We start from the raw sequence: 15,994 nt of genomic DNA, 5'->3' as shown, positions 1-15,994 counted from the left end.
CTTATTCATGTGATGATAAGGTGTGAGGGAAGGGGAAGCATCTTATAGTCCTATAATTAGGTCTCATTTTTTTAGTGTGCTTGTCCCCTGAGCTGTGACCTTCACACATTTTATAGATTTTTTTTTTCCTTTGATAAGACAGGAACAACTAAATGGCTCTGGAGTTGGGTATTTCTCTTCCTCCATGTGGAAGGCTAGTGAGGGTTGGATTTGGGTATTTTCCTCTCCCCACATGAGAGTCTAGGGGAGATTGGAATTGAGTATTTCTCTTTCTCAAAGTTGGTTGGGCTCTTGTAAAACCCAAGCTGTATGGTTAGGTAATATTGTTTCCCTTGAGGACAGCCTTTTGTTAAGGAGAACAGAATGCTCTGGGCATATTTCAAAATGATTACTTTTCCATCTCCCCTGCTAAAAATCTGAAAGAATTTTTCACCAATTCTCACTTCTGAGAACCTGGTGGGGGCTCCTGGAGCAAAAGCTCAGGAAAGTGTGGAGGTTCCTCTAAGGTCCCCTGGAGTTTTTAACTCTTAAGTTTAGCTGCACTGAGCCTCTTGCAGTTCATCATTTATAGTTTGTGTTCTATTGGTACTGGCTTCAGTGGCAAGGTTCAGCTCCTGGGCTTCTGCTCGTGGTAAGCTGTGATTCTCTATATTAATGGGGCAGCAGATAGTGATATGGCCTTAATTCTTTGATGGATCTAAGAAGAATTGTTGATTTTCAGTTATTCAGCTTTTTTTCTTGGGAGGATGGTAGTGATGACATCTAGCTCTTTATGTGTCAGACTGGTGCTATTGATTTTTATAAATTGATCTTGTGTCTGGTAACTTTACAGAACTCTCTTATTAGTTTTAATTATTTGTTAATTCTGTTGGATTTTATATGTCACCTGAAAGTACTTACAGTTTTGTATCTTTCTTCCCAACTATTGTATCTTCTATTTTTTTTTTTAACTGCATAGGAATCTTACTTTCCTCAGTGACTGTTAAAGCTTTGTAAATCATTTCTCAGTACAGTGGCCAAGTAGATAGAATAAATTATTCCTTGACCCTTTGAGACTTTCATAATCAACAGTAATTTTTTATGATTTATAGACTCTTAAGTGGTTTGTTTTCCTCAGAATTTAGAATTCTTCCTCTTTTGTGTCTAATTTCTCATCCCTACTTGAAGATTTACTGGCCTCTTTTAAAATTCTTTTAAAGATTAAGATTGGACATTAAGGTTCATAGTATCAGGTTAATAAAGTTTTCAAAGGTTTCATTTTTAATGAATAATGGTGGTTGAATTATAATATAATTTTATATGTGTATTGAAATGATAATATAGTTTTCCTTTTTAATCTATTAATGTGGTAAATTACATTGATTTTCTAATATTAAACCATCTTTGGATTCCTAGGATAAATTCAACTTGGTCATAATATGTTATTATTTTTTATATATTCTTCTGGATTTGGTTTGCTAATGTCTTATAATTTTTTTCCAACTTTTCCAGATGTATCATATAACTTCCTCCTTTCAGACATTCAAAGATTTTTTGAAATATTCCTGCCTGTAAACAAAGGATTTTCCTCTAATATAACTGTTACTCTGTCTCTTTCTCGCTCAGAAAAAATCACACTATTGCTATATTCATAGCTTAATTTACATTTTATTAGGTAGTTTATAAGTTCTATTAACATGATGCAGTTAATTTCCTGAAATGCTATGTGTTGTTTCAGGTCACTATTATTAAGTGGTTAGTTTTCATTATATCAAATCCTTATAATACCATGTGCACACAATATCTTGTGGATATTTTTTGATGTAATTGGTCAAATTTGAATTTCTTTGATGGTATGAAAATGTTCATTAGTTTGTTTTCATGAATATTTATTGAATATCTAGTATGTGTCAAGTACTATTGTAGTTGCTGAGGATATAGCACTCAAAAAAATATCCCTGCCTTGATGGAGCATCTTGGTGATATTCTTAGGACCTAATAATAATGGTCTCAGAATATAAATGGGACTTTAGTGATGTTCCACAGTTCATACAAAAAAAAATTATTCTTGTTGTCTAATAGTCATTTCATGCCTAGGGTCAAAGCTTTGATAGACCACTTTGGTTTTTTTTAACATCTTTATTGGAGTATAATTGCTTTACAATGTTGTGTTAGTTTCTGCTGTATAACAAACTGAATCAGCTATATGCATACGTATATCCCCATATCCCCTCCCTCTTGCGTCTCCCTCCCACCCTCCCTATCCCACCCCACTAGGTGGTCACAAAGCACCAAGCTGATCTCCCTGTGCTATGCAGCTGCTTCCCATTAGCTATCTATTTTACACTTGTTATGTCAATGTTACCCTCTCACTTTGTCCCAGCTTACACTTCCCCCTCCCCGTGTGATAGACCACTTTTAATCAATGATAAAAAACAAATTTGACCTCCTTACTGCTTTGGACCATATTTCATTGAAAAATTATCTTTATACTCTTTTTGATTATAGTTTATATTAACATGAATTATTCGTTCATAATAAAACTGAAACCTAAATAATTCTACCATAAAATTTTTTCTATTGTGGATTCATAAATATTTTTCAAATGGCTTGGATAAATTTTGATTTGGTTAATATACAATACCAAATGAATTTGTAGCACACTTTGAAAATATTTCTTAAAAAGCCAACAGGTAGGGAGTTCCCTAGTGGCCTAGTGGTTAGGATTCAGCTCTCTCACTGGCGTGGCCGGGGTTCAATCCCTGTTTGGGGAAATAATATCCTGCAAGCCGCAAGGTGCGGCCAAAAAAAAAAAAAAAAGCCATCAAGTAAAATCTGCATTTTATTTTATATTGGGTTAATAAATGGAATTTTTAAAAGATAGGAAATGGTATATTCATTTTGCTTACATTGAGACTAATTAGAACTATTAAACTCAAGTACTTAGGAAATTTACTACTTTTGTACATTCACTTGTATATTTCAAAGAGCTTTATAATAGACTATGAATATAGCAAATTAAATTCTAAATAAATGTTTACCAAATATGTATAACATTGAATTTCAGTTCTGATACAATTCCTAGTTTAAAATACAGATAAAATCATAACTAATACAAAAATTGCCAAGCTGATTGCAGAAATTTTGGTACCCAGAGCCGGGACGCTGTCTTCCGGCAGAGGAATAAACTTGGCTGCTTGTGCAACATTAGAAACCTCTGAGGTGATATTGACTTCATTGATGGCTTGGACTGCAATATAGAATTTGGTGACATTTTCTATTTTAAAAGGTTCTGACTTAAATTCAAAATTTTCTATTGAGCTGGCCTCCTTAGGTATTAGACTAGAAGTATTCACTAAAGCAGCATTGTCAAAATCTTCTCGGAGATCCAGGAAACTCTTACTTATTCTTATAATGTAGCAGTTGGCTGGAAAACAAACAGATATTTCATGTATGTTAGAATCACTAGGATGCCTTATTGCAACCACATTGCCTTGCATGTAGGGGCCTATCAGAAATGCACACCAGGTTTTTTGTCTGGTTATTCCATCTTTATTTTAAGAAAAAATATGGGAACAGTTTTTTATCTAGTTATCTAATCACAAAGAATTTAATTCAAAATTGTATAGTACTAAAAATGGAATCTAGATTTCTTTTTAGAAATAGAAATATGAAGAACTGAGTCCACTTTTGATTTAGAACAAGGAACACAATAATGTTTGAGCATAGTAAAGATATTTAGTACTCTATGCCTGTATTATTTCTCATTAAGCTGAGAGAGAGAGTAATGGGACGGGTGAGGAAGAGAGCAGATAAGTAGAGTGGGAGCCAGGGATAAGGATAAAGAGCAAAGGGAGGCAGAGAGGCTGGAATGTGTACCAATTAAACATGTTTAGGAGCTAGGCAGACTTTGATTAGCACCTTAGTTCTACTATTTTCTAGCTGTAACAAAGAAAAATTTATTTACCCCTTCTTACCTTTAGTTTTCTTATCTGTAAAATAGAGAATCGGTCATTCAATTCATTCAACAAATATCTATGGAATGCTAGTGATGAGAATTATATATGATAATGCATGAAAAGTATTTAGCACAATGTCTGGGAGTTAATAAATGTTTGAAGTATTAGCTATTATTACTGTTACTTTATCAAGAAAGGAAAGAAAGATGCTGATGAATGTTTCATTTCAAAATGCTTTTAGAAATCTACAAGGGCCATCGATATAGAAATATATTCTCACATTATGAAATGCCATGAACAATAAAACATCAGATGTCTTCTTTGAAATGAAGACTTTATTTTTTTTTCATGAAATGTTGAAGATGTTTTAAGCATGTGGTGAATAACTTCAATTTAGTGTTGTTGTTTTTTTAAATTCAGGCCCTGTGCCTTAAAATTCTAGTCTTTCAATAAATAGGCCTTATCGATCTGACCTATTCCACTACTCTTTACATCCTCTCTGCATTCCATTGAGGTGGATCTATCTATCTATCCATCCATCCTTTACTTTAATTCAAATATTTCATTGTGAAATTTTGCTCTCTTGACTTTGATCATATTATTTAGTTCCTTTTTTCCCTATCATGACTCCCTGGAATGTGCCTCCCTCTCCCTATCTATACAATTTGTACTCATTCTTCAAGGCCCAACAGGAGGTCCAGTTTCTTCATGAAGTCCTGGTCATGTATTTCATCCCCTTATGACTCTCTTCCATGAACTCTCATTGCATGGAAAAGAGTTTTCCAGTTTTATAGAGGTTCAGTTTATCTTTTCAATTTGAACATATTATTCTTGAGAGCAAAAGTATGTTTTTGTATGAAATAGAGTACTCCTTTTGTATGAACTAGAGTATCTGATACTGTGTTGGGCATGTATTTGACCTCCTTAATTACTTCTAGGCCCCAACAGACACATGAAAAGATGCTCAACATCACCAGTCATCAGGGAAATGCAAATCAAAACTACCTTGCACCTGTCAGAATGTATTTTATCAAAAAGACAACAAATAACAAGTGTTGGTGAGAATGTGGAGAAAAGGGAATCCTCTTGCACTGTTGGTGGGAATGTTGGTTGGTGCAGCCACTATGGAAAACGGTATGGAGGTTGCTAAAAGAATTAAAAATAGAACTACCATACGATCCAGCAATTCTACTTCTGGGTATTTTTCTGAAGAAAACAAAAACCCGAATTCAAAAAGATATATGCACTTCTATGTTCATTGCAGCATTATTTTCAATAGCCAAGATATGGACCACCTAAGTGTCCATTGACAGATGAATGGATAAAGAAGATATGGTATATATATATATACAATGGAATATTACTCGGCCATAAAAAAGAATGAAGTCTTGCCTTTTGTGACAACATGGATGGACCCAGAGGGTATTATGCTAAGTGAATTATGTCAGACAGAAAAGGACAAATACCACATGATTTCACTTATATGTGGAATCTAAAAAGCAAAACAAATGAACATAACAAAACAGAAATAGACTCATAGATACAGAGAACAAATAAGTATTTGCCAAAGGGGAGAGGAGTGGGGGGAATGAGTGAAATAGGTGAGGGAGATTAGGAGGTACAAACTTTTACAAAATAAATGAGTCATGGGGATGAAATGTACAGCATGGGGAATATAGTCAGTAATACTATAGTAATTTAGTATGGTGACAGATGGTAACTAGACTTAAAGTGGTGATCATTTTGTATTGTATAGATATATCAAATCACTATGTTATGCACTTGGACCTAACATAGTGTTGTAGGTCAATTACACCTTAAAAAAAATATTACTTGTTGACCAACAATAGAGTTATTCAGTTGATACCCAAAATGACAAAATTAGAGGATCATAAAATATTAGAATTATATCTACTTGTTTTAGTAATTCTAGGTCATATAGTCTGATTTGCATATTTGACAGGTATGGAAATTGGGTCCCAGAAAATTTAAGTTTTTAATTCGAAATTATATAAATATTTATTTTTTGAGATACTTCTACTACCTCGTTTTGCAATGCCTAAGGGTAAAATTTGATAGCAACTACAGTACCTTCCTACTTGTCACAAGGAAAGAGGACGATCAGATCCCACCTATTTGAGGCATTTGAGGTTAAACACAGTGAAGTTTTTTTGATTTTTGTTTTCTCTCCCAATGTACATATGAAATACTTTCTTCCTTCTTTTAGTTCCTATAATCAGCGTAAGGGATGTTTATTATGAAGCCAATCATGAACTGAAGTCTTGGTCTTAACTGAATTCAATTCAGAATTAAACATTTGGTCAGATAATTTCATTTATGTCTTTTTCAGTGGAAGTTTCTTTTTAATTTCACTGTATTTTTAAGGGTCATGATGTATTTCAGAGCTGTCATGATAAGAATCTCAATATTGAAGTACAAAGAGCATTTCATGGGTATTTTATGTTTCCTTTGGCTTTAGAATGATTTTTTTCCATTGTGTAATAATGACAAAAATAAATATAGATACATGGGAAATGAAAGATTAAAAAGCATCATTTCTTTTGAGAGCATATAGTAAGGGGTTTATTATAACCCAGGAGAAAGAGCATTGAAAGTGGCTTTTCAGCACTGACAACCTCTGAGATATGTGTCTATTGATATGCATATTGCTTTCATTTTACCACCTTAAAGGGAAAATAGCAAGATTGGCTTTACCCCATAAGAATCTACTAGTCTAGGGCTTCCCTGGTGGTACAGTGGTTAAGAATCCGTCTGCCAATGCAGGGGACATGGGTTCGAGCCCAGGTCCAGGAAGATCCCACATGCCGTGGAGCAACTAAGCCTGTGAGCCACAACTACTGAGCATGCACTCTAGAGCCCCGAGCCACAACTACTGAGCCCACGTGCTGCAACTACTGAAGCCCACGTGCCTAGAGCCTGTGCTCCACAACAAGAGAAGCCATTACAATGAGAAGCCCGCGCACCGCAATGACGAGTAGCCCCCACTCGCCACAACTAGAGAAATGCTCGTGCACAGCAATGAAGACCCAATGCAGCCAAAAATAAATTAAAAAAAAAAAAAGAATCTACTAGTCTAGCACAATACTGGAATATGGTAGGCATTCAATAAATACTAATTTAATTTGTTAAATTTAAAGCAAAGCTGAAAGTGATTTAAGCTTCCTGGAATGATGGCAATTTATTCTAAGGAACTTGGAATGAATGAGATATTTTGGCCTTGAACTCTAATTCAAACTCCATAGCCAAATCTCTGCACGTGATCCTCTCTCTCTGGGACATCTTCACTTAACTTGGCTAACTTCATTCATTCTTCAAGACATAGGTCAGGGGTAGTCTGCACTGAAAAGCCTTTTAAGATATACCTTGTGATCTTAACCCTCAAGCGGAAGTGGCCATCCAATGGCATATCTCATCATATTCTGTAAAATTGTCTGTTTATTTGCAGGAAGTATCTTTTGCTTATATTTAAAAAAAAAAGATTTGTGCACTCAACTAAGTGCAAGTTATATATTTTTTAAAATGTTTTAATTTAATTTAATTTATTTTTTATACAGCAGGTTCTTAGTAGTTATCTATTTTATACATATTAGTGTATACATGTCAATCCCAATCTCCTAATTCATCCTACCACCCCCCCACCCCCCCGCCACTTTCCCCCCTTGGTGTCCATACGTTTGTTCTCTACATCTGTGTCTCAATTTCTACTCTGCAAACTGGTTCATCTGTACCATTTTTCTAGGTTCCACATATATGTGTTAATACACGATATTTGTTTTTCTCTTTCTGACTTACTTCACACTGTATGAGTCTCTAGATCTATCCACGTCTCTACAAATGACCCAATTTCATTCCTTTTTATGGCTGAGTAATACTCCATTGTATATATGTACCACATCTTCTTTATCCATTCGTCTGTCGATGGCTATTTAGGTTGCTTCCATGACGGAGCTATTGTAAATAGTGCTGCAATGAACATTGGGGTGCCTGTGTCTTTTTGAATTATGGTTTTCTCTGGGTATATGCCCAGTAGTGGGATTGCTGGGTCATATGGTAATTCTATTTTTAGTTTTTTAAGGAAGCTCCATACTGTTCTCCATAGTGGCTGTATCAATTTACATTCCCACCAACAGTGCAAGAGGGTTCCCTTTTCTCCACACCCTCTCCAGCATTTGTTGTTTGTAGATATTCTCATGATGCCCATTCTAACTGGTGTGAGGTGATACCTTGTAGTTTTGATTTGCATTTCTCTAATAATTATTGATGTTGAGCAGCTTTTCATGTGCTTCTTGGCCATCTGTATGTCTTTGGAGAAATGTCTATTTAGGTTTTCTGCCCAGTTTTGGATTGGGTTGTTTGTTTTTTAAATATTGAGCTGCATGAGCTGTTTATATATTGTGGAGATTAATCCTTTGTCCATGGATTCGTTTGCAAATATTGTCTCCCATTCTGAGGGTTGTCTTTTCGTCTTGTTTGTAGTTTCCTTTGCTTTGCAAAAGCTTTTAAGTTTCATTAGGTCCCATTTGTTTATTTTTGTTTTTATTTCCATTACTCTAGGAGGTGGATCAAAAAAGATCTTGCTGTAATTTATGTCAAAGAGTGTTCTTCCTATGTTTTCCTCTAAGAGTTCTATAGTGTGCGGTCTTACATTTAGGTCTCGAATCCATTTTGAGTTTATTTTTGTGTATGGTGTTAGGGAGTGTTCTCATTTCATTCTTTTACATGTAGCTGTCCAGTTTTCCCAGCACCACTTATTGAAGAGACTGTCTTTTCTCCATTGTATATCTTTGCCTCCTTTGTCATAGATTAGTTGACCATAAGTGCGTGGGTTTATCTCTGGGCTTTCTATCTTGTTCCATTGATCTATGTTTCTGTTTTTGTGCCAGTACCATATTGTCTTGATTACTGTAGCTTTGTAGTATAGTCTGAAGTCAGGGAGTCTGATTCCTCCAGCTCCATTTTTTTCCCTCAAGACTGCTTTGGCTATTCGGGGTCTTTTGTGTCTCCACACAAATTTTGAGATGATTTGTTCTAGTTCCATAAAAAATGCCATTGGCAGTTTGATAGGGATTGCATTGAATCTGTAGATTGCTTTGGGTAGTATAGTCATTTTCACAATATTGATTCTTCCAATCCAAGAACATGGTATGTCTCTCCATCTGTTGGTATGATCTTTCATTTCTTTCATCAGTGTCTTATACTTTTCTGCATACAGGTCTCTTGTCTCCCTAGGTAGGTTTATTCCTAGGTATTTTATTCTTTTTGTTGCAACAGTAAATGGGAGTGTTTCCTTAATTTCTCTTTCAGATTTTTCATCATTAGTATATAGAAATGCCAGAGATTTCTGTGTGTTAATTTTGTATCCTGCAACTTTACCAAATTCATTGATTAGCTCTAGTAGTTTCTGGTGGCATCTTTAGGATTCTCTATGTATAGTATCATGTTATCTGCAAACAGTGACAGTTTTACTTCTTCTTTTCCAATTTGGGTTCCTTTTATTTCTTTTTCTTCTCTGATTGCCATGGCTAGGACTTCCAAATTTTGTTGATTAATAGTGGTGAGAGTGGACATCCTTGTCTCGTTCCTGATCTTAGAGGAAATGCTTTCAGTTTTTCACCGTTGAGAATGATGTTTGCTGTGGGTTTGTCGTATATGGCCTTTATTATGTTGAGGTAGGTTCCCTGTATGCCCACTTTCTGGAGAGTTTTTATCATAAATGGGTGTTGAATTTTGTCAAAAGCTTTTTCTGCATCTATTGAGATGATCATATGGCTTTTATTCTTCAATTTGTTAATATGGTGTATCACATTGATTGATTTGCATATATTGAAGAATCCTTGCATCGATGGGATAAATCCCACTTGATCGTGGTGTATGATCCTTTTAATGTGTTGTTGGATTCTGTTTGCTAGTATTTTGTTGAGGATTTTTGCATCTATATTCATCAGTGATATTGGTCTGTAATTTTCTTTTTGTAGTATCTTTGTCTGGTTTTGGTATCAGGGTGATGGTGGCCTCATAGAATGAGTTTGGGAGTTGTCCTTTCTCTGCAATTTTTGGGAAGAGTTTGAGAAGGATGGGTGTTAGCTCTTCTCTAAATATTTGATAGAATTCACCTGTGAAGCCATCTGGTCATGGATTTTTGTTTGTTGGAAGATTTTTAATCATAGTTTCAATTTCATTACCTGTGATTGGTCTGTTCAGATTTTCTATTGCTTCCTGGTTTCAGTCTTGGAAGGCTATACCTTTCTAAGAATTTGTCCATTTCTTCCAGGTTGTCCATTTTATTGGCATAGAGTTGCTTGTAGTAGTCTCTTAGGATGCTTTGTATTTCTGTGGTGTCTGTTGTAACTTCTCCTTTTTCATTTCTAATTTTATTGATTTGAGTCCTCTCCCTCTCTTTCTTGATGAGTCTGGCTAATGGTTTATCAATTTTGTTTATCTTCTCAAAGAACCTGCTTTTAGTTTTATTGATCTTTGCTATTATTTTCTTTGTTTCTATTTCATTTATTTCTGCTCTGATCTTTATGATTTCTTTCCTTCTGCTAACTTTGGGTTTTGTTTTTGCTTCTTTCTCTAGTTCCTTTAGGTGTAAGGTTAGTTTGTTTATTTGAGATTTCTCTTGTTTCTTGAGGTAGGCTTGTATAGCTATAAACTTCCCTCTTAGAACTGCTTCTGCTGCATCCCGTAGGTCTTGGATCACCGTGTTTTCATTGTCATTTGTCTCTAGGTATTTTTTGATTTCCTCTTTGATTTCTTCAGTGATCTCTTGGTTATTTAGTAATGTATTATTTAGCCTCCATGTGTTTGTGTTTTTTACGTTTTTTTCCCTGTAATTCATTTCTAATCTCATAGCGTTGTTATCAGAAAAGATGCTTGATATGATTTCAATTTTCTTAAATTTACTGAGGCTTGATTTGTGACCCAAGATGTGATCTATCCTGGAGAATGTTCCGTGCGCACTTGAGAAGAAAGTGTAATCTGTTGTTTTTGGATGGAATGTCCTATAAATATCAATTAAATCTATCTGGTCTATTGTGTCATTTAAAGCTTCTGTTTCCTTATTTATTTTCACTTTAGATGATCTGTCCATTGATGTACGTGAGGTGTTAAAGTCCCCCACTATTATTGTGTTATTGTCGATTTCCTCTTTTATAGCTGTTAGCAGTTGCCTTATGTATTGAGGTGCTCCTATGTTGGGTGCATATATATTTATAAGTGGTATATCTTCTTCTTGGATTGATTCCTTGATCATTATGTAGTGTCCTTCCTTGTCACTTGTAACATTCTTTATTTTAAAGTCTATTGTATCTGATATGAATATTGCTACTCCAGCTTTCTTTTGATTTCCATTTGCATGGAGTATCTTTTTCCATCCCCTCACTTTTAGTCTGTATGTGTCCCTAGGTCTAAAGTGGGGTCTCTTGTAGACAGCATATATATGGGTCTTGTTTTTGTATCCATTCAGCAAGCCTGTGTGTTTTGGTTGGAGCATTTAAGCCGTTCACTTTTAAGGTAATTATCGATATGTATGTTCCTATGACCATTTTCTTAACTGTTTTGGGTTTGTTTTTGTAGGTCCTTTTCTTCTCTTGTGTTTCCCACTTAGAGAATTTCCTTTAGCATTTGTTTTACAGTTGGTTTGGTGGTGCTGAATTCTCTTAGCTTTTGCTTGTCTGTAAAGCTTTTGGTTTCTCCATTGAATCTGAATGAGATCCTTGCCGGGTAGAGTAATCTTGGTTGTAGGTTCTTCCCTTTCATCACTTTAAGTATATCATGCCACTCCCTTCTGGCTTGTAGAGTTTCTGCTGAGAAATCAGCTGTTAACCTTATGGGAGTTCCCTTGTATGTTATTTGTCATTTTTCCCTTGCTGCTTTCAATAATTTTTCGTTGTCTTTAATTTTTGCCAATTTGATTACTATGTGTCTCGGCGTGTTTCTCCTTGGGTTTATCCTGCCTGGGACTCTCTGCACTTCCTGGACTTGGGTGGCTATTTCCTTTCCCATGTTAGGGAAGTTTTCGACTATAATCTCTTCAAATATTTTCTCGGGTCCTTTCTCTCTCTCTTCTCCTTCTGGGACCCCTATAATGTGAATATTGTTGCGTTTCATGTTGTCCCAGAGGTCTCTTAGGCTGTCTTCATTTCTTTTCATTCTTTTTTCTTTATTGTGTTCCACAGCAGTGAATTCCACCATTGTGTCTTCCAGGTCAGTTATCCGTTCTTCTGCCTCAGTTATTCTGCTATTGATTCCTTCCAGTGTAGTTTTCATTTCAGGTGTTGTATTGTTCATCTGTGTTTGTTTGTTCTTTAATTCTTCTAGGTCTTTGTTAAACATTTCTTGCATCTTCTCGATCTTTGCCTCCACTCTTTTTCTGAGGTCCTCGATCATCTTCACTATCACTATTCCGAATTTTTTTTTGGAAGGTTGCCTATCTCCACTTCATTTAGTTGTTTTTCTGGGCTTTTATCTTGTTCCTTCATCTGGTACATAGCCCTCTGCCTTTTCATCTTGTCTATCTTTCTGTGAATGTGGTTTTTGTTCCACAGGCTGCAGGATTGTAGTTCTTCTTGCTTCTGCTGTCTGCCCTCTGAGTGCACAAAGCTTAGAAAAAAAAAAACAAACCTAATAGTATTTGAAAATTCAACAAATGGTCAATGAATGAAGGAAATTGTGCAAGTACAGAAATACTTAGAAAAAGTTTTCCCTCTTAGGGAGAAAGGAACGCAACAGAAAGCTCTTAAGTCAGTCTTCTCAAAGTAATTTCTAAAATGGTTCATACTGTGAGAGGCAGTTTGGCACAACAGAATCTGACGAGAGTGAGTTAGTCTTCTAATTTATTTAATGTGAAGTACTTTGGGCCAGTTCATTATCTCTTGGAGCTTAAGTTTTCACATATGAAAATAGGTGGCCCATAGTAGACAATCTATACATGTTATTTATAAATAGGACATTAGAAAATTTTTAGCAAATGAAAACCAGTGGGATTTCTTTTAGTATATAATATTTTTAAATGTTATGTCAAACTTACCTTTTCCTTTATCTAGGACATTGCCAGGGGCTGTTCATGAAAGTTGAATGTGACCTTCTTTAAACTTAGCCTCAACGTCTGTAATTTTGGAGGGTGGGAACACGTGAGGGTGATTACCAGTAGGAGGAGCTCCTGATACAGTAAACGGCCCTCTAGAGGTTAGTCTGCTAAAGTCTGTTTTAGCTTTTGCCACGTCATCTTTGACTCCAGGTCTGGGCGGGTTCCGTATAATTTTACCTACCAAAAAAGCAATATTGTAACTTGTCATATTGTGATACCTATTGTTTATTTCATAATCTCATTGGCAGCTGTAGAGGGTTAATATTGATTGATAGCAGCCACTGAAAAAGTAACAGCTGTTAATGAAAAAAAGCTTGTTTTATCGGTGTCATTTAAAAATTGATGAGGAGAGACTTCCCTGGTGGTCCAGTGGGTAAGAATCTGCCTCCAATGTAGGGCACATGGGTGTGATCCCTGGTCTGGGAACTAATATTCCACATGCTGTGGGGCAACTAAGTCTGCGCACTCAAGAGCCCGCGTGCCACAACTAGAGAGCCCGCTCACTGCTGCTACTGAGCCCACAGGCTCTAACTAGAGAGGAGCTCGTGCCCCAAAATGAAGAGCCTGCACCGCAACAAAGAGCCCACGTGCCACAACAAAAGATCCCACATGCTGCAAATGAAGATCCTGCAACTAAGACCCAATGCAGCCAAATAAATAAATAAATACTAAAAAATAAATAAAATTGATGAGGAGACATTGTGCAATCTTAGTACTATCTTTTAACCTATCTGTCTTTACTTCTTGACTGTAAATTCTTTGAGGACAAGGATGGTGCCTTATATATCTTTGTAGCTCCAGTATCTAGCAAAATCCTTGCCACCTAGGAGGTGCTCAATAATTTTTTTTTTCAATGTAAATGAACCGAAGGAGACGTAAACAAAACATATTGGAAGCATAGTCCTATGCTAGGTCTGTTAACATAAATATGGTTTTGAAACATAAAGGTGATTATATAACTATATAACTAGGTTTTCCATAGTACATTATAATTTAAATGCTTGCCACATATAATTTACCTAAATAAATGACACATTTCTATTTTAATGCCCGTTACCATTTTCAACATAGCCTGGTATGTACAGAGCTTTGTTCTGTTGTTGTCTTAAACTTAGCCTAGCCATGTTGTTTCTTGCCTGGGCATGTCCTTTTAAACTGTATCTACCACTTCCATGATAATCTGTAAAATATCTTGAGTAGATGCCATCATTCTTGACAGTATCAGCACCTTGATATTGAAATGTAATATTAGACATACAACAAAGTAAAAATGACAATATCAACTGTTCATGAGCACTAGTGATGGAAGCTATTTTGGGAGATAGTATAGCACAATTTTTTAAGCACATGAACCCTAGAATCAGACTACTTGGGTTCAAAACCTGGCTTGGCCACTTGCCAACCTTTGACTTTGGAAAAGCCTAATTCATGGTAAGCATTCAATTAATATTAGCTACTATTATTTCATAAGAGAATCCTAACAAAATAAGGAAAATATAACTAAACTGGAGAAAGCATATGCAAAACACTGACACTAATGAAAATAGAGAAAAACTGTACTCTTGTTACGTGGGAAAGACAAAATTGTTCATAAAATTTAAAGAAGATAAATGTGCTCATGTTTATGCCTAGACAAGATAACTAATTGAAAAGTTAAAAAGTTTTAAAAACATTAAAATTAAATTCACTTAAAATATGTTTCATTAGCATATATAGGAAATTTTGACTTCTAAGTCATGTGATTATAGTAGGATTTTAAGTTCAGTGGAAGTTGACGCAGATTCTTATTACCTGCACCATTGTCCCATAGCTCTAATGTTACTTGATGTCCATCTTCAGTTTCTATAATGGCTGTTACATTGATTCCCAATACAGGCAAAAACCCTTGACTGACTTGTGCATAAACAATCAGTAGGTTAGGGTAATGGGCTGTATTTTGACTTGTGACCTGTTGCAATTACTAGGAGTGTAGTAGGACTTCTTGCTCGAGTAGTCACTGTCAGCATTTGCATTTGAAGGCTGGCATGATTATTTAGAAGGCTGTAAGTCCAAGTACCTGTCTGAAAATTTTAAAAATAGCTATTTGAGAGCTTTTGTAATATCTTCCTACTCCTGTATATGATGTTATCTTCATTTTTTCCTCAAAGTTTGTTGATAAAGCATGGAGAAAATAAAAAAATATTCTTACCTCTGCAATACCTGGTATTCAAAGATAAGCAGATCGAATATTTAGCTTATCTTCTTTGAAATCTGAGGTTTTATATTTCTTTCCTTGTGGATCTTGGAGAAGAATTTCTGGCTTTTGTATTGTCCATGTGACAACAAAGAAAGTGGCATTTCCAATTGTACTGTCCACAGGCACTGTACCATTTATCCATTTCCTTCCTGTAATTGTCAAGGCTTTGCTTTCCAACTGTTACATAAATAAAAACAACAAACATGTGAAACTGATTTGTTATTACAGTTAGTAACATTTCAAAGTTTAGTCAGTTCAGAGTAATTCTAAATATACTTTTAAGATTTCAATTAAAATAACTAAGAATGATTTTGAAGAATTTTGCAAATGAAAAGCATTTATACTGATAAAAAAATAGAAAAATCAAAAGAAAAAGTGACTGTAAGTGTCACAAAAAGCAAATTCAATAAGGATATTACACCTGAAATGTTTTCAGGCAGAATAGTTATTTATTAGAGAAAGAAGTTACTATTTAGGATAATAAAAAGTTATTACAGGGCTTCCCTGGTGGCGCAGTGGTTGAGAGTCTCCCTGCCAATGCAGGGGACACGGGTTCAAGCCCTGGTCTGGGAATATCCCGCATGCCGCGGAGCAACTGGGCCCGTGAGCCACAACTACTGAGCCTGTGCGTCTGGAGCCTGCGCTCCGCAACAGGAGAGGCCGCGACAGTAAGAGGCCCGCACACCGCGATGAAGAGTGGCCCCCACTCGC

The 15,994-nt window shown here is 35.6% G+C and overlaps 1 protein-coding gene across 1 annotated transcript in view; it reads right to left on the bottom strand.

The window, feature by feature from the left end:
* Positions 1-3,065: 3,065 nt before the first annotated feature.
* Positions 3,066-15,994, bottom strand: part of LOC103020008 (calcium-activated chloride channel regulator 1-like) — a 28,082-nt gene continuing 15,153 nt past the window's right edge. Inside the window, 6 exon segments of the mRNA XM_057552033.1 lie at positions 3,066-3,406; positions 12,988-13,224; positions 14,105-14,275; positions 14,839-14,990; positions 14,992-15,107; positions 15,236-15,460. Of these exon segments, the coding sequence (XP_057408016.1) occupies positions 3,066-3,406; positions 12,988-13,224; positions 14,105-14,275; positions 14,839-14,990; positions 14,992-15,107; positions 15,236-15,460 (1,242 nt within the window).

Source organism: Balaenoptera acutorostrata, chromosome 1, assembly GCF_949987535.1.
Source record: "Balaenoptera acutorostrata chromosome 1, mBalAcu1.1, whole genome shotgun sequence".
In the NCBI taxonomy this organism is placed as follows: Eukaryota; Metazoa; Chordata; class Mammalia; order Artiodactyla; family Balaenopteridae; genus Balaenoptera; species Balaenoptera acutorostrata.
The sequence above is the reverse complement of the archived record's forward strand: the minus strand, read 5'-3'. Positions and strand labels throughout refer to the sequence as shown.